Source organism: Chionomys nivalis, chromosome 1 (genome assembly GCF_950005125.1).
Source record: "Chionomys nivalis chromosome 1, mChiNiv1.1, whole genome shotgun sequence".
Lineage (NCBI taxonomy): Eukaryota > Metazoa > Chordata > Mammalia > Rodentia > Cricetidae > Chionomys > Chionomys nivalis.
In genome coordinates this window covers 134,583,462-134,604,684 of record NC_080086.1, presented here as the reverse complement: position 1 = coordinate 134,604,684, position 21,223 = coordinate 134,583,462, and the positions used below count along the sequence as shown (strand labels likewise).

General features: G+C 41.6%; 1 protein-coding gene and 1 non-coding gene across 2 annotated transcripts in view; both read left to right on the top strand.

Moving 5' to 3' along the window:
* The first annotated feature begins 3,250 nt into the window (after window positions 1-3,250).
* Wdr43 (WD repeat domain 43) overlaps window positions 3,251-21,223 on the top strand; it is a 41,248-nt gene continuing 23,275 nt past the window's right edge. Inside the window, exons 1-6 of the mRNA XM_057778482.1 lie at window positions 3,251-3,498; window positions 9,031-9,168; window positions 12,142-12,263; window positions 16,379-16,499; window positions 18,587-18,723; window positions 19,758-19,860. Of these exons, the coding sequence (XP_057634465.1) occupies window positions 3,274-3,498; window positions 9,031-9,168; window positions 12,142-12,263; window positions 16,379-16,499; window positions 18,587-18,723; window positions 19,758-19,860 (846 nt within the window). The 5' untranslated portion in view covers window positions 3,251-3,273. The remainder of the gene's footprint in view (window positions 3,499-9,030; window positions 9,169-12,141; window positions 12,264-16,378; window positions 16,500-18,586; window positions 18,724-19,757; window positions 19,861-21,223) is intronic.
* On the top strand, window positions 17,459-17,543 carry LOC130889744 (small nucleolar RNA SNORD53/SNORD92). Its single transcript, XR_009058633.1, has one exon. It is a non-coding gene; the product is annotated as a small nucleolar RNA SNORD53/SNORD92 (small nucleolar RNA).

Below are 21,223 nucleotides of genomic sequence, written 5' to 3'. Positions count from 1 at the left end.
TATGAGCAAGTCCTGACTGGAGTATCCTTGGAGGCTTGATCATCTCAGGCAGCAGTCTTGAATCTGTTCTAGATGTATAACTCAGACATCTGGGTCATCCACTCCTATTGGGGCGTCTTCCTTGATCAAACCTGATTTTTTTTAACCCAGAATGAATCCACAGCCTCTCATTTCTTGTGGAAATAAAAGCAAAACCTCTTCTTCAAACTAACATACCTTTTGACTTATATTTTAAAGTCAAGGCATTTTCAAAATATATATGTTGAATTAATTCAGCAGCATTTATAATCCAATGTCTTTTAGTAGCTGTTGCTCCTTCCTCAGAAGCCATGTAATTCAAAGACAACACAATAATATACAGTATCCAGACTCTCTGTGTGTTTTTCATCTTTATGTGGCTTTATTTTAAACTCTATTTCTTTTATTTTTATTTTTGGCTTTTTGAGAGAGGTTTTTTCTGTGTATCTTTGGCTGTCCTGGAACTCCTTCTGTAGACCAGGCTGTTCTTGAACTCACAGAGATCTGCCTGCCTCTCAAGTGTTGGGATTAAAAGTGTGTGCCACTATACCCAACTACTACTCTTTTTTTCTTTTTTCTTTTAAGGACTTCTTTTTCTTCTCTCAAGCCTACAAAAGGGGGCACTAGATCTCATTATAGGTGGTTGTGAGCCACCACGTGGTTGCTGGGAATTGAACTCAGGACCTCTGGAAGAGCAGTCAGTGCTCTTAACCACTGAGCCATCTCTCCAGCCCCCTACATATATTTTTAAACACACTGCAAACTATTTAGAGGCTTTTTCGTCTGAAACTATTGTTACTGTATCTCTCTTTTTCTCACCACACCAGTCTTTGATTTGCTAAACAATATGGCTAGGATTAAAATCGTGACTTTGACTGCTGGATCCAGCCCCTTCCTTAGCTTTCTGAGGTGGTGGAAAATCTTACCCACTGGATTCTTCCCTCCCAATAAACCTTGTGAATGAGGTTTGGGTGAGGTCTTCTTTCTCTAGAATGGAGTGGAGCATTTCTCTAGAATGGAACTGTAACACTTTAGCAGTGAAACCTTAACATAGCAGAGTAGAGTTGTTACATTCCAGGGCACCTGAGCAGAACTGTAACAACTTTGCTGGGGAAACCCTCCCCTGTTGTTTCATTGGAGAAACCTTTCTCTGGAGCAGGGCTGTAAACTGCTGTGCTTACAGTGATTTGAAGGTATTCCTTGGCTCCTAACTGAAAGAATCTCTTTCCATCTGAGCTACAATACTCCAGTTTTCCTATTTAAGAAATTGATAATACTGATAGTTTCTACTTTACCACATACAATAGTGTTTACCGGTAGCTGTCTTAGGTCTTTCAATGCAGACTCCTCTCTGATCTTTTATAACTGACAACCTCGGGTCTTGCAAAGTCCTGTAAATGGATGCTTCTCTCCCGCCTGTCAGTTCCAGGTAACTTTAACACAGAGGCTTACATTGTTTACAAATGTTCAGCCAGTAGTAGCTCAGGTTTACTAGTAGCTAACTTTTACACTTAAATTAACACATAATTTTTATCTATGTTTAGCCACAAAGCGGTACCATTATTAGCATGGCACATTCATCTCTTGCTCCTTCTGCATCTGGCAGTGACTCCTGACCCCACCCTTCTCTTTCACATCATCCTTAGTCTGGTCACTGCACCTATACTTCCTGCCTGGCTACTGGCCAATCAGCGTTTTATTAAATTAATTCGAGTGACCAATCTTTACAGTGCACAAGATGATTATTACACAGCAAAGTCCATTAGTTCTTGTAGGACTCAGCCATGACAAGAACAATAGAGGCCTGAGGTCTCAGTAGTTTACCCTGAGGCAATACCTGATTCCTATAAAGACCCCAAACTGAGACTACCCTGGCACTATCCAGGAACCGACCATCCAAAGGAAATTCTTAATGTTCCAACAATTGTAGATAGGATCACCTGCCAGCACACACCCATCGCTTTTCACCAGGACACCCCTAGACAAATCTCAGTCAATCAGGGGTCCTAAACCTTAGAAATCCCTCACCCCCACCTTTGCTACTATAAAAACCCAACACTAACTGAGCTCGGGGCTCTCTGATCACTCCAATATGTTGGACACATGGAGAGCCCAAGTTTGCAAACTTGTGCAAGAGTAAAAGCTCTTTGCTTTTACATACAGGACTTGGTCTACTGGTTGTTTTTGTGGGTACTCCTTGATCTGGGCATAACGGTTCTCAGGTATTATCTTTCAGTCTCTGACATGGCTTTATCATGCTTTGCTTCTGAAACGCCCAGGTTTTCAGGGGATCTCACTCTTTGGCTTTTACCGTGTTTCACTGATACCTTTTCTCAATCAACTTTGTAGGATCCATATTCTCTTATTGATCTTAGCTTGGCATTAAATTCTCTCCTTTTTTAAACATTTATTTATTGTGTACACCGTAGTCTGCCTACATGCATGCCCACAGGCCAGAAGAGGACACCAGATCTCATTGCAGATGGTTGTGAGCCACCATGTGGTTGCTGGGAATTGAACTCAGGACCTGTAGACAAGTAGGAGGTGCTCTTAACCACGGAGTCATCTCTCCAGCCCATAAAATCTCTTCTTTAGTAACATTCTTTTTGGGGTCTGGTTTTAAAACAGGCTTTCTCTGTGTAGCTCTGGCTGTTCTGGAGCTTGACTTGTAGACCAGGGTAGTTTCAAACTCAGAGACCTGACTCCTCTGCATCCCAAACTCTAGGATTAAAGGCGTGTGCCGCCACGCACTGCTTCTTTATTCACATTCAACTCGACTTCCCTTCGTTTCCTATAGCATCTGTATATTAATATAGCCAAAACAGGCATCTTTCTTCTCCAAGCCCCCTCTTTTACTTTGATAGTACTATGCTTGGATAATTACTGTGAGCACATGACTATATCCTTAAAGAGATTAAAGGAAGATGAAAAAAGTTGTTACAATCTTGGAGATGTAAGTTAATACTTCCTTTAAACATTTCGTCTAGTCATTTACATAACATATCTTTAAAAGAAGGGCCTTGTTCTGCAGTACGTAATTCTCCAGTCTCGCGTCCTTCTCACAGTAATTTAAGATGGGCCCCTCCGAGCCACCGTATACAGGGTGGGCCCCGCTCAAAGCTCTAATGCGTCACGAACAGCCACTCCCCAGGCTCCCAGCGTTCCCTCCGCCCTACTTCCTCCCTTCAGGCCCCGCCCCGCTCCGGTGCGCCTGCGCATGGGCGAACACGTGGCTGCCGCGGAGCCAGAGCAGCAATGGCGGCCGGTGGCGGTGGTAGCTGCGACCCCTTGGCCCCGGCGGGGGTCCCCTGCGCCTTCTCGCCGAACGGGCAGGCCTACTTCGCTTTAGCCTCTAGCGACGGCCACTTGCGGGTGTGGGAGACAGCCAACAACCGGCTGCACCAGGAGTACGTGCCTTCCGCGCACCTCAGCGGTACCTGCACCTGCCTGGCCTGGGCGCCAGCGCGGCTGCAGGCCAAGGTAGAGCGAGCGGGACGGCGGCGGGGAGGGCTCCCTCCCGGCCGGGCTGCGGCGTCCCGGGCTGGGCGGCGCGTGGCAGCACGTCGCGCGTGGCCCGGGCCGCCCGGGGCGAGGAAGCGCGGAGCGGACGGCGGCGCCCCTTAGCTCCGCTCCGCGGCCGTGAGTGCGGCCTGTCCCGAGGGGGCGGTCAGAGGGTGCGGCCCGATCCCGCGTTCGACATGAGGTCTGCGCCCGGCTTTTGCCGGGCCGCCATATTCAGCGAAGCCCTTGCCTCCCCCCCACCCCCCCACTCTCCCAGGGGCGGCTTCTCACTCCCAGGCCTGGGCTCCCCGGCGTGTCCTCATCAGATCCACTCTCTAAGTATCTCGGGGCAGTCTCGTTCTTCCGCATCCCAGACCTGGGGTATTGGTTCTCGCTTTGGGCAGTTGGAATGTACAAGTCGCGTTTCCCTTCCGGGAGCCCCTTTACTCGGATGCGTGTTCAACACGTGTTCTGCCTCTAGGTTGTGGGCTTCTCCCGCATACTCGTCACTTTCTTAGCTTCCTTCCACTCTCAGCTGCTTCAAACTTGTGCTCGGTTCCCCCTTTCTAACACTCCCCTCCCATCCGGAGGCCTTCATAGGATGCAGAGGCAAAGTGAAGTAATGAAATAGAACCGCTTGGTTTTTAATGTGTGTGATGCTCGTCCCAGTGATTTTCCCTGTAGTCGGGAATCTGCCGAGTAGGGAGTCCTTTTCGCTGTCAGGTAAATGCTGTTCACTGTCAGACGAACGCGCACGTGTTCCTGCAGTTAGGCAGGAGGTAGACTTCGGTGTGCTCCGAACTGGAAAGTATCCTGTGGCACTTTGCTGTCACCGGTGTAAAAGTTACAAAGTTAGTGTTTGGGATAGCTCACCAGAGAGAACGTACCTTTCGATCTTCGGCTTGAACGTTTGTTGGGCTTGTATCTCACTTGTGGTAATTTGGTTGAGTAGATATAGCTATTTGTCAGGTTTTAAGCTACATTTCCAGTTTGTCTTGGTGACAAAGAGCACTTATCAGGCCCTATAAGTCAAACATAATCAGACTTGTGAAAAAGCTATATGACTGTCATTATCAGAATTGCAGTACTCTTTCTTTATAAGGTTTTCTTTGTAATTTTAACAGTGCTGTAAACGGTTGAGTACTAACACTCAGAGAAACACAGAGCAGTGGTTAGCAAAGCGCTTAGACCCAGGCTGTGAAGCCTGAGCCCAGCCTCTGTTCTAATTGTGCTGTTTGTTCCCTCCATCAGTCAGACCCACTTCATAGAGTAGTTGTGAAAGGCAGTGTATTTAAAGTGCAGAATCACTTAGTGGACGTTGTTTCTAGTGCGGTGCTAATTATTATCAGTATTAGTGTCTTTAGACAGGGTTTCTCTGTAGCTTTGAAGCCTGTCCTAAAACTAGACAAGGCTGGCCTTGAACTCACAGAGATCCGCCTGCCTCTGCCTCCCAGTGCTGGCATTAAAGGTGAGTGCCACCACCACCCGGCCAGTATTCGTATCTTATGTTTGTATAGTTAGTCCTCCAAGATGCGTAAAAACAAGCAACTTCAATAAAGCCCAAAAGGAACTAGCCCCTGAACTCAGGTCTTCAAAAACCCAGTTCTTGGTTGTCTGCGACAGATGGTTAATGTTAGATTGGGTGAAACTTAGTTCACTCTGCTTTACTGATGACTTCTAATCTTTGATGCCCCAGAACGAAACCCAAGTTTCAAAAATCATGGGTTGGTTTTTTATATATTCATCCACTGTGTTATGGTAGGGAAAAAAGTGGTTTTTAAAGGAGCCCAACTTTAACTTTTCAAGGAAGCTCCTCAAATTAAAGCAACTTTATATTACAGAACATCACACACAAAGTGATGTGCTGGGTGTGTATGTAGTGCAGAGGAACATGTGATTAGCATACCAGAGTCCTGCCCCTAAATGTTTTTAAGTTTCACTTTCCTTTTATCCCTGTGTTGTCTTTTTTGCTATGTAACTATGAAATGTTCAAAATTACTGCATTAAAAAAAAACTTGATTAGGGTTGAGATGTAGCTCAAAGAAACTTGCCAAGCACATAAAAAGCCCTGGGGTTAATCTCAGGCACCAAAAAATAAAAATTAAGCCGAAAAGCTGATAGCACTTGATGAGAATCAGGGCCTGGGAAGCTAAACGGCTTTAATAAAAACTCGAGCACTAGCAAGTAGTACACTAGGCTCATGCCTCTGACTCCCAGCCCAATGCCCTTACACTATTCCCTTGCACTTTAGTCATGGAATCGAGAGCCAAGGTGACCACATAGATAACAGTTCCCATCCTGGGTATGCTACCTACTGATTTACTTGGTAAAGCATCATCAGTTTGGCTTGAAAAATTAGAGGCAAATTTTTGTATTGAGTTTGTACCTATTTCAAAGGGGTCTGACTTTGTAATGGGGTGGGGGTTTATGGCAGGATATGGATCAAAGTTTGTGACAACTGCTCAACCTCTTGCTTTGGGCTCCCTTGACTGTGTGCCCTTCTGTTTTAAGTACTATGATAATCTCATTGTACCAAACCCATTTCATTTTACATTCTTGAGCCTTTAAAGTAAGAGATGTAAAAAATATGTTATTATGAAGCCCCCATGTTCTCATCATGTTGGTAAGGTCTGGCATGGGACTTTGACTCTCCAATGTGGAAATACAGATAACATTATCCTACTTCCAGAGCCCTAAGCATTAAGTGAGGCACTAGTGCTATTATATTATATATATGGTTGTAGTATATGTAGTAAGCCCTGGCCCATAGTAAGTGCTCATATGAACCAGTGGAAGTTCTGTCAGGACTCATTTAGTATTGTATTCTCCAATGTAAACAAGTTCATAAGAGTCCTGCCCTTGGTTTAGTAATTGGCAGTTTGCCACAAGGCCAATGTATGGTGATCCTCAGTAGAGATAGCAGTAGAGAAAGATAGATTCATGCTAGTAACGGTTCATAAATGTTTAAACAAGCTAGATTGCTTTTCCCTGTTTCCAGAATGGTCATCAAGTCTTTAAGTTTATGAAATGATAGTTTTAGCATTCCTCTGGTTTATATTTGTGACGCTGTCATGCTAATGGCAGGCTAGAGCTGCACAATTAATCATTACTACCTAGGAACTGATCTGATTCCACCTCCACCCTTCTCAGATGTTTCTTTCTTCATCCTCTGGTTTTAGAACCCTGGAAGTCAGGCAGGTCATGTCTGATGTTGGCTACCACAGTAAATGCTGCTTTGTGAAAACATGAACACATACAGCTCAGAACCTGACTGAAGGACATGGCATTTCAGGCTTTAGATGGGAATGGGACTGAAACACTGACATGTCTCTAGGAAGAATCTCATCTCTCTTCACTACCATCTCTTGGAGATACAACACAGTTCATCTGTGTTCTGTCAAGAGGTCTCAAGCTTTTTAATTTCAAAAGAAGATAAAGGTTACAGATTAGATCCTAGTGGCAGGAACAGAAGAACATTGTTTTGATGTATTTGTGATTTCATGAAATACAATATTTTTTTCCTGTGAAACACATATGCCAGAGTAAGTGCCATTAAAACAGGCTGAGAAATGGATTTAAGCTACTTACTAAAAACTAAGCATAATTTTCAGTGTCTAGAGGTCAGTTTTTAAGACATATTTGATTGTGAATTTGAAGTAGATTTAGTAGGTTATAACAGCGTTAAGCGAGATGAACTGCAAGGTAAGGAAGCCGTGAGGCTCAATCTCTGTGTGTATGCCAACTCTGATTCCGCAATCTCAGTCTGAAAAGCCATTGCTTCATTGCTGACTGGTTATGCTTTTTAAACCCCTGTCTTCATCTCATCTATAACTTGCTTCTTTTAGAAGTAGTCACACATGTGCGACTACCTCAGCATTCTGATGCCCTTGATCAGATGTGTTATAAGCTTCCATCAGGCAGGCTTCTGGTTTGCAGCTCATGTTGGAAATCTCTTTACTTTAAGAAGTCAGTCTTTTTATTAGTTTTTCTCTCCTAATGCCTAATGGCAGGTTTTCTAGTTACATGTACTTGACCAAATTTTCTCCTTCTTTAGGCTTTATATGTGCAGTCAGTTTTCTTGTGGCATTATTCTTAGCTCTGTAGAGGAAAGAGCGATGACTCACAGAAAAGGACAACTCAGGATTTACTGGTCTGTGACATAGAGTATGAATTCTTAAGAGAAGCGAGTGATTTCTAGAGGAAAGGTGTGTGTAAAGTTTAGAGAATATGGTGTAAGTGTGGAACTAGAGTCAGTAACATGAGTTCTTGAATTCAGGACTGTTTGTGTGGAGTTGTACTTACAGCACTAGGTTTTGGGGTGGTGAATAAACACTTATGTCCCAGTCAGAGGACCTGAGTTTGGAATTTATTGCCCGCATAGGGTGGCTTACAAATACCTGTAAAACTAGAGCTTTAAGGGATCTAATACCCTGCTTCTGTGGGCATTCATACACATTTAGACACACACTAATATTTTTTAAGCTTGTGTATGTGTGTATGGTTTTTGAGACAGGGTTTCTCTGTAGCTTTAAAGTCTGTCCTGAACTAGCTAGGTCTTGTAGACCAGGCTGGCCTTGAACTCACAGAGATCTGCCTGCCTCTGCCTCCCAAGTTTTGGGATTAAAGGCGTGTGCCACCACTACCTGCCTGCTCCCTTCTCCACGCTCCTTCATAATGGAGACTAGAGGTGTGTCCACATAGAGGCCTCTAGAGTTTTCTAGGCAGTAGAGATTGTAAGGTGTTGGAGAATTCACTTACTGAGCATTCCCAATCTGAAATGACCTGTCAGTTCCTTCCCCTAGATGGATGCACGTGCCTTCAAAGTCAGCAGAAGCAGCAAAGCAGCCTGAAAACACCAGATCAACCCTCAATCAGCCATTGGATCCCAGTACTAGTCAAAACTATATGTTGTCTCAGATTGAAGTGAATGTATATCAATATAAAGGTGTCTGTTTCTTCTTGAAAATAAAGCTAGGCTGGGCGGCGGTGGTGCACGCCTTTAATCCCAGCACTCCTGGGGTAGAGGCAGGCGGATCAAGACCAGCCTGGTCTACAAGAGCTAGGACAGGCTCCAAAACGACAGAGAAACCCTGTCTCGAAAAACCAAAAAAAAAAAAAAAAAAAAGATAAAGCTAGAACTTAAAGGACATTTGGGAGACAAATGGAAGAGTTGGCTATTCCAGTGAGAGATTTGGACCTGGATTTGTAAATTCATAAGCCCTTGTAGATCTCAGTTTGGGGAAGGGAGGCTTTTCTGGGACCTGCTAGGAAGATTTGTTGGTGTTTGAGAAGTAGGAGTGATAAGGCTGTTGGGTGTGCTGGGAGAATGCTAAGAGCACGGAAGAGGTAGTTTGCCGTCTGACCTTTCTAGAGGTGTAGGGGTGGGCCGGAAAACTTTTAAGACGTGTCTTTGAGGGCTAATGGGCACTGGTGTTTATGTATTAGTGATAATTTTGTGTACGTGTGTGAAATATTAAGTTAAAAATCTTTTACCTTTTTTTTTTTTTTCAGGAAAGTCATCAAAGGAAAAAAAGGAAATCGGAAGTTATAGGAACGAGTGACCAGGTTGACTTATTGGCTCTTGGTACAGCAGTTGGTAGCATTTTATTGTATAGTACGGTAAAAGGAGAACTGCACAGTAAATTAATAGTAAGTATATTTGCCTGTTTTATGTAAAGGATGTGACTAATTATTAGAGATTATTAAATATACTTCAAGATCTTGATGAGCTTTCTGTCTGTAGAAAGTTTCCCATCCCATTGCATTAAAACAACTACAGAACATTTAAGAGCTGTAGTAGATAATGTTTACTTGTATGAGTTAGTACAGAGAGCTATGACTAAAGGTAAAGAAGGGATCAGAGGGATTTTCAAGTCAGTATACGTAGCAGCTTCTGGAAGACGCTTCTACCCTTAGAGGGAACAAAGGAAGCATTTGGAGTTATTGCTAAAGTTGAGACCTTAAGAGGTGACTTTGCTAGCACTGTGGCTTGGGGTGCATATTTTAGAGGAGATTGCTCCTGCTCCTTGATGTCTGAAGGGAAAAGGGTGATGCTGACTCCTTCAGACGGCCTGTTGGCTTTAGTTTGTACCACCAAGGGTGAAGACAAGTCAAGTCTTGCAAATGAGGACAAAAGAGATAGGTCTCTCTCTTCAGCCATGTCTTCTCACAAAATACATCGGTAGTGAATCCAGCTGGCAAAGCAGAATTGTGTGTTGTAGAATCCCAGCCCAGTACCTCAAGCTATAAAAGTGTGGGTTAGGCTCTGGAAGACAGTCACTTCGCTGGCGTAATTGGCTTCAGGCTGTGCCTATGCTTTGAAGTTCAGTGAGTGGGTTTCTGTATAGAGAAATGCTTACTGTGGAAGAACAAGGCAGTAGGTTTTCCATTTTAAACAGCGTCTGCCATAGAAAATTTGGAATGACATGAAGTTGAAAATGGAAAAAGTTTACATATAAATCTGTCACCAAGAAAGATCTCTATTGTGTATTTCTATGTTTAGATCATAAACTTAAAAAATAGATGGCTTCTATCTCATCATTTAATTTTTTATTATTTTTTTATTGAAAAACATTTTTATTTTTTTATTAAAAAATTTCGTCATTTTAATTTTTATTGTATCCTGATTTTTTGTTTTGTTTTCTTTTAAGTTATAATATAAGCAGTTTTTATCTTGTCTAAAACTAACTTTAATCTTTCTTTCTAATGATGGTCTTAAGCCTACATTAAATTGGATAGTCCCTTTAGTACATAATTGTTGTTAACCATTTGGAGGTTTCCAGTTTTTCTATTACAAAAGGATGACACCCCTCCCTTCCTATAATCTTTAAATTTATAAATGTAGTTAAGGAGTCAGTTTTAGAATCAAGAATGGTTTCTGGACTCTTCCTCATTTGTTGTCTTCACTAGTGGAAGGAAAAAAAATCTATGTTTCAGCAGCATTGTTGCCACCTTGAGTAGCCCATTCAAATAGCAACAAGAAAATCCCTAGTGTTTGGTGAATGAGAAATGTCTGGTTTTCTTGTAGCCTCACTGGGCCTCTCCATGCACATGTAGGCAGATAGGCAGACATGCATACACATGATTTAAAAAAAAAAAGTACAATCAAGCCAGTAACAGCAGTGCATACCTTTAATTGCAGCATTTGGGAGAATGAGAGGCAGGCAGGTCTTTGTGAGTTCAAGGCCAGCCTGCTCTAAAAAGAAAGTCCAGGACAGCCAGGGCTGTTACACAGAGAAAACCTTTCTCAAAAACAAACAAAAAGTGCAGCCTAAAAATTGATGTGCTTTAAATTTGCCTTTAGAATTGTCAACATTGGGCTGGGAAATAGCTTAGCTGGTTAAGATGCTTGCCTTGCCACACTAGGACCTGTATTCAGCCTTCAGAACCCACATTAAATTTAAAAAGTCTAGCTGGGTTTAGTGGGGCAGGCTTTTTATCCCAATACTGGGAAGAGGCAGACAGTGCTCTGGGTGGGGCTGAATGGCCAGTCAGCTTAGCTGACTTGGCAAGCTCCAGGCTAGGGAAAGACTTTGTTTCAAATTTTAAAAAAGTGGGGCTGGAGAGATGGCTCAGAGGTTAAGAGTACTGACTGCTCTTCCAGAGGTCCTGAGTTCAGTTCCCAACAACCATATGGTGGCTCACAGCCATCTATAATGAGATCTGGTGCCCTCTTCTGGCAAGCATACTTGGAAAGAATGTTGTATACATAATAAATAAATAAATAAATAAATCTTTATAAAAAATTTTTTAAAAAAGGAATGGTTATGGAAAATGACCTGAAGTTGCTCTTTGCTAGGATTTAGATGCACATGCACCTACAATGTCCCCTGCATGAACATACATATATATCCTCAAAATTGCCTACATTAAAGATTTTAAAGATATAAAATATTGACATATACCAAGAATGTATTTATTCCTCTCCAAGTGGAAGGTGGCTTTGGGTTCCACTTCTGTTGCTGGACAACAACAAAGGTAAAAGCACTTGTTCACACAATAAGGTGTCATCTATGTCACACAACAGGATTTACCTGAAGACTCTCCCCATCCCCCGATACCACATTGTTGTTTAGCCTCAAACTCCCTCAGCTTCCAGTGCTATGGGTAGAGGTCAATACGACCCTGGTTGGCAGATTTTTTTTTTGTGTGTGTTTGTGTAATATTTTCAAAACTAAATACCTTAAGTTGATTTTAGCTAGACATTGGTGCATGTCTTTGATTCAAGTATTTGGGAGGCAGAGGCAAGAGGTTCACTGCAAGTTCAAGGTTATCCTTGTCCTTGTAACAAGTCCCTGTCTTAAAGAGAAGTTAATTTTTGGACTGCATAATTTGAGTTCATTTGTTCTTTCCAGTACTGCTCATACCTTGTACTGATGTTTTTGTCCAAAACAATGACATATGTTGTAGTGCCCTTTGAGGATGTAGAAGTACGTTTTGCCTACAGAGAATTAAGCTCTAGCTGGTTTACCTCTTTTCTGATGTTAGAATACTAAAATGGATAAGATATAAGTTAAGACTTTAGTTAGCATAAACACTAAGGTTTTGAGGTAATTATTTGGTAATTCCAGGATTCATACTATTATGTAAGACTTTGTTTCTTTTTTTTTTTTTAATCTGTAGAGTGGTGGGCATGAAAACAGAGTCAATTGCATACAGTGGCATCCAGAAAATGACTGCATATATAGTTGTTCAGATGATAAGTATATTGTGGAGTGGAGTATACAGACATGCAAAGTAAAGTGGTGAGTACCACCAATGCCTGGAGGTGGAGGTGACCCAGCATCTTTTGGGATCCAGTAGGGAATATACACATTCATAAGACTATGTAGATGGTTCTTGAGGAACTTTCAGGCAAATCGGGCATGCAAAGTTTTATTACGTAAGAGTGAAATAGAGGAGTTTGAAGAGGGGTGGAGGGAAAACAACTGAATGATTTAGAATAAAGAAATGTTGTAAGTGGCGTGAGATTACTTACCACATCAGCAAGGTAGAGATGGGAGGGCTGGTGGAACTTTGGTGGTTAAGGCTGGACCTTCTAGAGTAGATAGGTAGGTTTGGCTAGGGAAGGTAGGACAGCCCTTTTAGGAATAGGCCAAGAAAGGTAGAGATATGGCCAGAGCAGAGCACAGGAAAGTGAACCATTAACTTGGGGATGAGTAAAATAATTTAGAGGTGGGTGTACTAGGGGATAATAGATGGTAGAGGATAACAAATCCTTTAGTTAGAGAATTGTGGTGTGAAGAGAAAAATGAGTAGGGAGTGAAAGACCCAGCTTACATGGTCACGAGGATGGCTTAAAATCTGAGGAAGGTGTGGGGCTGGAGGTCCAGGTCTGAGGACCAGTGTTTGCACTGAACTTATTGGAGGTCACACTTATGCGGACCAGAAACACCTGGGGAGAGTCTTGACACTGTTCTGGGGTGGGGCTTGCAGTGTACATGTACTCTGGATGTTCTGAATGTTCATGGTCATTCAAAGAGAAACTGCTTAGCATGTTAGACAATGTATTATATTTAATTATCGTTTCATGACCCTGGATGTGTCCCTGCTGTACATAAGAAATAGGTTAAAGTTTGGCCTCTTTCCTGCTAAATTGTGCTGTTTCATAAGATAATTGAATTTCCAGCTTTATCCACAGTGTTCTTACACCACTGTTAATTGGTATCTTCCTCCCATTATAAATACTATGTACTAAACTAACTTAGTGCTCCAGAATACTGGGTTTATTTTTCCCTGTCCCATTTTCTCCATTAGTTTGTCAGCTTACTTCAGCTTTTTATTCATTCATTTATTTATTTTAGCAGCATGACTTACCTGTAACTATGAGGCTTGCAGAGTTTTAGATTTATATTTCTTTGCTGAAAGTTTTGCTTGGTCTTGTGTGTACCTATTTTTTACAGTAGTGTAATTTGGCTCAGTTACATTTAGATGTGCCCTTTAATCAGTTTTATGTATGTCTCGGAGGACTTCCAGCCTCTTTAGTTTGCTGAGCAGCTAAACCTGGGTTCTGTTCATCAGCCTGCAGAAAGTTTTCTCTCCTTAGATGGATAAGCCTGCTTCCCTAATCCCATTTCTCTCTCCTTTTTGGTGGACATGTTAATGTGTAGCTTCCTGAGGAAAAATGTGTGTGTGTGGAGCTATAGTTCTGAGCTTTTGCAGGCTCAAGAGCTGAGTACCAACCAACACTTGAAATCAGGCTTCTGCAAGCATAGTACACATTTTTAACTCAGAGCAGAGCCTTCTGTTCAAATCCCAAGATTGTTGTCTTTTTTTGTTTTTTGTTTTTGTTTTTTTGGCTTCTCTGTGTGGCTTTGGAGCTTATCCTGGAGCTTGCTCTGTAGACCAAGTTGGAGAGAATAGGGACAGCTGGGGACATGGTCTTCTGCAGCCAATGCTGACTTCAAGTTTTCAGAACCTGAACTCATAAAGGTCTTGCGGTTACCTGCTGGTGTAACTACAGGCGTGCCCCACATGCCCACTTGCCTGTATAAGGAAATAAATTGGTACTTGGAACATCCTGGTCTTATATTCTGGCCTTTTCCCTTATTTTCTGTTTTATGTTTTTGTTCTTTATATTTTCTTTTTATTGTGAAGATGATATTGTGGAATCTCAACATTTCCTTTTGTTTCATTTTTTTATCTCTTTGTGGGTGTTTTGAATTGTTGGATACAGTCCCTATTTACATGTTGAAGACATTCTTCAAATTGCTGAAGATTCTTGGCTTGTTGGTATTTGAAATGAAAAATTTTAAAAATATTTATTTATTATGTGTACAATATTCTGTATGTGTATATGACTGCAGGTCAGAAGAGGGCACCAGACCTCATTACAGATGGTTGTGAGCCACCATGTGGTTGCTGGGAATTGAACTCAGGACCTTTGGAAGAACAGGCAATGTTCTTAACCTCTGAGCCATCTCTCCAGCCCCCATGAAATTGTTTAAAAGCAAACTGGAACTCCTAGGGGGTGTGTTCGTGCTTGGTTCTTCAGCTGTTGGGATTCTGTAGAAGTCTGAAGGCCTTGGAAGGTTTCTGTTTTTATGGATTGTTATTCTGCAACCTGCCATACTCCTCAGAGAAAGCTCTAGTTTAGTACATTCCTTTTTAAGAAAAATATTCTTTGTTAATTTTATGTGCAAGGGAGTTTTACCTGCATGTATATCTCTGTGAACCGCATGTATGAAGTGCCTTTAAAGGCCAGAAGAGGGCATTAGTTCCCCGGTTGTGTGATCTGTCAGGTGGGTGCTAGGATTTGAACCTGGGTTCTCCTGAAGAACAGCCAGTGCTCTTGATCACTGAGTCATCTCTTTAGCCCCCCCCCCCCCCCTTTAGGGTTTCTCTTTGTGATTGCCCTGTCTGTCTTGGAACTCTTATCTATAAACTAGACTGTCCTTGAACTCAGAGCTCTTCCTGCCTCTGACTTCAAGTGCTGGGATTAAAGGTTTGTGCCACCACTTTTTAAAGCTAATTTGTGTAGACAGATCTCCTGTAGTATGTCTAGTAGGTTGAGCCTTGGCAATCTGTAATACTGAAAAGTTCTCAGAATTAGAGTTAGGATTCTTTTGGGTGTGACTGAGAGCAGGAGGGTGGGGGGCATTGGTATTACCCTTCACAGGTGAGGGTAGATTCAGGAAGCACCTTAGGTTTTGCAGGGCAGTGTGAGGAGTGTGCGTGCATGTATGTATGTATGTATGTATGTGTCCTTGCGTGTACGCATGTGCATGCGCAAAGAGGCTAGAGGACGATTTCAGAATGTCTTCTTCAGGTACTCTATTTTTTCTTTCTTTTTTTCTTTTTCTTTTTTGTTTTGCTTTTCTTTGAGACAGGGTCTCTAATTGAACCTGGAACCTGTAAGTTTGGCTAGACTGGCTGATCAGCAAGCCCCAAGGGACCTCTTGCCTCACCCTATACAGTGTTATTTTAATTAGTTTTTATTATGATAATTTTTAATGTGGGTACTGAGGATTGAAATCAGGGCTTGATGCTCAAGGGGCAAGCATTTTACCTAGCCATTTCTTCATTCTTAGCAACATGCCTTTTTAATATGTATCAACTTGGTGCATACATAATGAATAATGTTTGTGAAAAGCTTTAAAATGCTGGACACTGATAAGAAATTGGAAAGCATTTAGAAGCCAGTAAGGAAGAAGGGTTTTTGTACTTTTTCTTGGTTACTAGTAAATTCAAATATTTTCTGTTTATCAACAATATTTGTCTTACAAATTACCAGTTTATAGCCTTTGTTTTAATTTTGAGTTCTTACCAATACAAAGGAGCTATTACTACATTCTAAGTATTATCCCTTGTTCATAATATATAATTTTGATATGTGAACAGCTAGGCTCCCTATTGCTTATCACATTATATACAGAAATTAGACTCATTCTTCTAGAACTTCATCCTTTAAAATCTAGGATAGAAGTAATTTTTGGGGGCTGCAGAGAAACCATGTGTTGCCAAGGAAATTAAAGACTAGCTTGTCAGAGACAACAGGAGTTTTTGTGGGGATAGGATCAACTTGTGGAAGTCCAGCTAGCAGAGTAGTGTCCTGGGCATTGACAATCTACCTCATGGTAGATTATAGGGATACATGGCTCCCTATAGAATGTTCTTGCATCATTTATCCACTCATTTCCTGACATGTCAGGGTTTTTTTTAACCTGTGTTTACGAAAGGGAGGTCTATCTTTCAGGATGCTTTAAGTGCTGTTTCTGTGCCTAGTAACTGGTGTGAGATTTTAGGGAAGGCATTTGGCAAAGGACCTTACTTAGTATTTTTTAATGTCTGACCTATTGGTCATTTCCTGCTCTGAAAAGTTTCTCTTGTTCATTATGTTTTGGTTTTCTTCACTATTCAGCAAATGGAAAGGAGACAACAGCAGCGTCAATTCCCTATGTATCAGTCCAGATGGAAAGATGTTACTTTCGGCTGGTCGAACAATCAAACTGTGGGCTTTGGAGACCAAAGAAGTTTACAGAGTGAGTTAATCACATTGTTTCTAAGAATGGCAGTTCTAGAGCCAGTATGTACAAGTTGGAGTCATAGAATATTGTTTTAAGAGTATGGATCCTAGCTCAATTAGTAGAAGGATTGCCTCATATAAAGCTTGGGCTCAGGCAGTACCTCCCCCACAATCATAGTATTGTGGTAGTAGAGGAGTGCATACATTTAGGCTCTAGTGGCTTAGATGACAAAATAAGGTTCAGTCTGAACAAACTAACAACAGCAACAAAAAAATCCAAGTTCTTTTATTTGTAGATATTTTAAACAGAATTGATAGGGCAGGGTGTCAGCTTAGTTGGTAGAGTTCTTGCCTGTCATTCATGAAGCCCTGGGTTCAGTCCCTAGACCTGAGTAAACTGTACATGGTAATGAATGCACACAATGATAGCAAAGACATGAGGATCAGAAGTCTCAGGTCTTCCTTGGCTGTATAGCAAGGCCAGCTTGGGCTACAAGAGATCTTTTCTGAGAAAAAAAAAAAGGTACCAGTTGTCAAGTAATTTGTTTAAATAATAGAATTAGGACTGGAGAGTTGTTGGCTTAGAGATTGAGAGCATTGCTGCTCTTCCAGAGGACCTAGGTTCAATTCTTGGAACCCATGTGGTGGTCCGGAGAATCAGCATCCTCTTCTGGCCTCTATGTGCACCTAGTGCACAGACATACTTGCAAGCAAAGCACACAAAATGATTCTTAAAGAAATAATATTAAAAACATTTTTCAAGGCTAAGGTTTTTGATATTAAATAGTTCAGTCATGCTCACATACATTTGAAAACGAGTAAAATAAGTGGAATTTGAATTAAAACTTCATTATGCAGTGATTACAGTTGTGTTTTTTAGTGTGCAACTAGCATTTTATCTCTTTACAGTATATAAGGTGAGGGTTTGCTATCAGGACTTTTAAATAAGTTTCACTCCGGGGTATTGAACTTATGGTGCTGTGATGATGCCTTAAAATTGTGGTTTCGACTCTCTGAGAGTACCATGAGGACCTGCAATTCCTTGGCTGTGTCTGAGCACCCTTTAAAAATGATAAAGAGTTAAGTCCAAGTGGTTGTGCATGCTTGTGATTCCATACATCTCAGGCAGGAGGATTTCAAGGTTGAGGTCACCTTTGGCAGCACAGTTCTCTCTAGAACAACATGGCTTAAAGAGCTAGATACCGTCTCTTTAAAAAACAAACAAACAAACAAAAAAAAACAAAAGGGCAGCAGCTTGCTGGGGTGGGTAGGTAGTGGGAAGATGAGCCAGCGAGAGGAAAAAGGAAAATACAGAAGTGAAAGAAACTAGTTTTGCGATAGGGTAATATGTAGAAAGGAGCTGCGGGCTGCATTCCTGCCGCCCAGCTCCCGGCCGCCTGGCTAGCTTATGCCCCAAAATAACAACACACAAATTGTATTCATTTAAACACTGCCTGGCCCATTAGTTCCAGCCTCTTCTTGGCTAACTCACATCTTGATTAACTCATTTCTAATAATGTGTGTAGCACCACAAAGTGGTGGCTTACCGGGAAAGATTCAGCATGTCTGACCTGGCAGTTGGCTCCATGGCATCTGACCTGGAGAGAAGAGGCATGGCGTCTGGCTCACTTCCCTTCTTCCCAGCATTCTGTTCTTCTGTTTACTCCACCTACCTAATTTTCTGTCCTATCAAAGGCCAAGGCAGTCTCTTTATTAATCAATGAAAGTAGAAGGCCCACCTACATCAGTAATAGAAGAGGCATCTTAAGGTGGGTTTGTTTGTTTTGAGACAGGGTTTCACTGTGTAGCCCTGGCTGTTCTGGAACTCACCAGGCTGGTATTGAACTCATAGATCCACCTCCCTCTGTTTTGTGAATGCTGGGATTAAAGGTGTGTGCCACCCTGCAGCCACTCTACCCCCCAAACTGGTATTTCTTTATGGAAAGGATTATATATAGCACAAATAATTTTGCTTAGAATGAATTTTAACTGTTGGTGTGCTGTAGGATGGGTATGATATAGCTTACTCAGGATGCATAAAGACTTTTATTTTTGCACTGTTTTGAGTCCACCCTTGCCTAAATGAGATTTAACTTTCTCTAGCACTTCACAGGCCACTCGACACCTGTTTCATCACTTAGGTTCACTACCATCAGACCTAATGAAAGCCAGCCTTTTGATGGGATTACAGGTCTCTATTTCTTATCTGGAGCAGTACATGACCGGTTACTTAATGTCTGGTACGTAGCTGTTTGGGATTGGGAAGACAGCTTTGCTTTGTAAGAATCTCAGAGTTTATGGGATCAGTATGGATGTTTATAATTTCAACATTATTTGAAAATAATTATATATTTTTCACCCTTTCTTTGCTCCAAAGAGTACATTTTTAAGAAGTGTTTGCATTTACTGTATATTAAGTTAGCTTAATTATCTTCTAGACTCAAAAAATATATATAAACTTGTTTAATAGGAAATAAATTGTCAATAATTGTAACTAAATTTAAAACATTTTTCTTTTTAAGTTTCGTATTTTATGTGTATGGGTAGTTTGTCTGCACGTAGGTCTGTGCACCACCTGTATACCTAGTGCCCTCAGAAGCCAGGAAAGGGTGTCAGATCTTGCATTGTAGACGGTTAACCATGAGCCACTGTTTTTGGATGCTTCAGATCAAGCCGAAGTTCTCTGGAAGAGCAACAAGTACTGTTAACCACTGAGCCATCTCTTCAGTCCCAAAGAATACTTTAAAATCACACGTTAATTCTTTATCATTTAACTTGTACCTAGCTTTGTTGATGCAGAACTTAAAGTATACAGTTTGAGTCTTGGGCTTCTGGACCCGAGTTTGGTCTCCAGAAACTACTTTATAAAGAGTTGAGTATGGCTGAGCAGCAGTGGTGCAAGTCTTTAATCCCAGCACTCTGGAGGCAGAGGCAGGTATGGTCTCAGAGCGAGTTGAAGAACAGTCAGGGCTACTCAAAGAAACTCTGTCTTAAAAAAAATACATAGATGAACTAACACCTGAAAAACGTTGAGTGTGATTCAAGCACGCTCATATGAAGGCATTTTGATACATAGAATAATAAAAAAATCTTTGGGGGCTGGAGATACAGTCCGACAATTACTACTGCTTGCTCCTCTTGCAGAGCTACCAGGTTTGTAGCTTCAGTTCCAGAGAACCTGGCACCCTCTTTCTTCTGGTTGGCGTGGGCATCAGGCACGGACTAGTTGCATAGTTCTTGGCAAGTCTTACCTGATGGCTGGTTTGTTATCTAGGCAGGTCCGCTCAGAAAACAAAGAGAGAAGTGCGGTTATGTCTTTCACAGTCACAGATGAACCTGTCTATATTGATTTGACTTTGTCAGAGAACAAGGAAGAGGTAAGTGGCTTGATGTGTGAAAGTGATTTTAGGGTCAACAAAAGTTATGGGAGACTGAAGAGATGGCTCAGTGGATAAAAGTGTTGGCTTTGTACAGACCCCAGAACCCATGCCAAAGCTGTACAGTGTGGTAGCTGCCTGTAATCATTTAGGAGGTAGAGATTCAACAAGAGATTATGCTCTAATAAATGAATCTGAGAGTGATTGAAGAAGATAACAGCTTTGGCCCCTACATGCATATACATGCATGCATAGCACACATAGTGTTTCTATGTATGCTACTGAACTTTTTTTGAGACAGTATGTTTGTGTATGTATGTCTGCATGTGGATATGTGCTTGTGTGTCTATGAGAATATACATGCCCATGTACCTGTGGAAACCGTATGAGGACCTTGGGTACCCTGCTTTGTCACTCTTCCTTAATCTTTTGAGGCGGTCTCACTAAGCTTAGAGCTAGAGTGGTGGTGAGCAAGCTACTGGGATCCTAGTGTCCTCTTCCTTCCCACTCCCAGTGTTGGGGTTGCATGTGTGCATGTGGTCATGCCTGACTTTTTATGTAGATTTTGGGAATTTGATCTCAAGTCTTTCTGTTCTTATCCTCTGAGCCATTGCTCTAGCCTCGAGACACAGTCTTGCTGTTTTAGCCTCATAGTTGCTGGGTATCTCAAACTGGCCTTTAACTCATGACAATTTTTTGACTCTGTCTCCCAAGCTCTATGATTATAGGCATGTGCCAGCATGGCCAATTGTCATTGTCGTCACCATCATCATCACCATCATCACTTTTGGTATATTGTTTTTCTTGAGGTAGGGTCTTATATCCCAGGTTGTCTTTCAACTCATTGTGTAGCCAACAGTGATGATCTTGAACATTCCGTCCTACTGCCTCTACTTAGTGCCAGGATTGCAGGTGTATGCCATATATCTGGTTTATGGGAGGATTATGGTAGGCATTTAACTGAGTCTTCTCCCCAGCTCCCTAACTGACTCATTAAATGCATTTACATATTAAAGTCAGTAATGGGTCAAGAAGCCAAAGTCTTATTATAAAATTTTAGGTAGTAATTATTAATTATACAACCCCAAACATAGCTTTGATTCTGATCTTTTTTAAAAATTAGTTTATCTTTATTCTATATGCATTAGTGTATTGTCTGTGTGATGATGTCAGATCTCCTAAAAATGGAGTTAAAGACAGTTGTGACCTGCTGTGTGGGTGCTGGGAATGGAATTTGAGTTCCCTGGAAGAACAGCCAGTGCTCTTAACCACTGAGCCATCTCTCTAGCCCCTTGATTCTGATCTTAGACAACACTCTGATTCTGTTTTCTGTCACCAATAGTTTGTATAAGATGAGAGTATC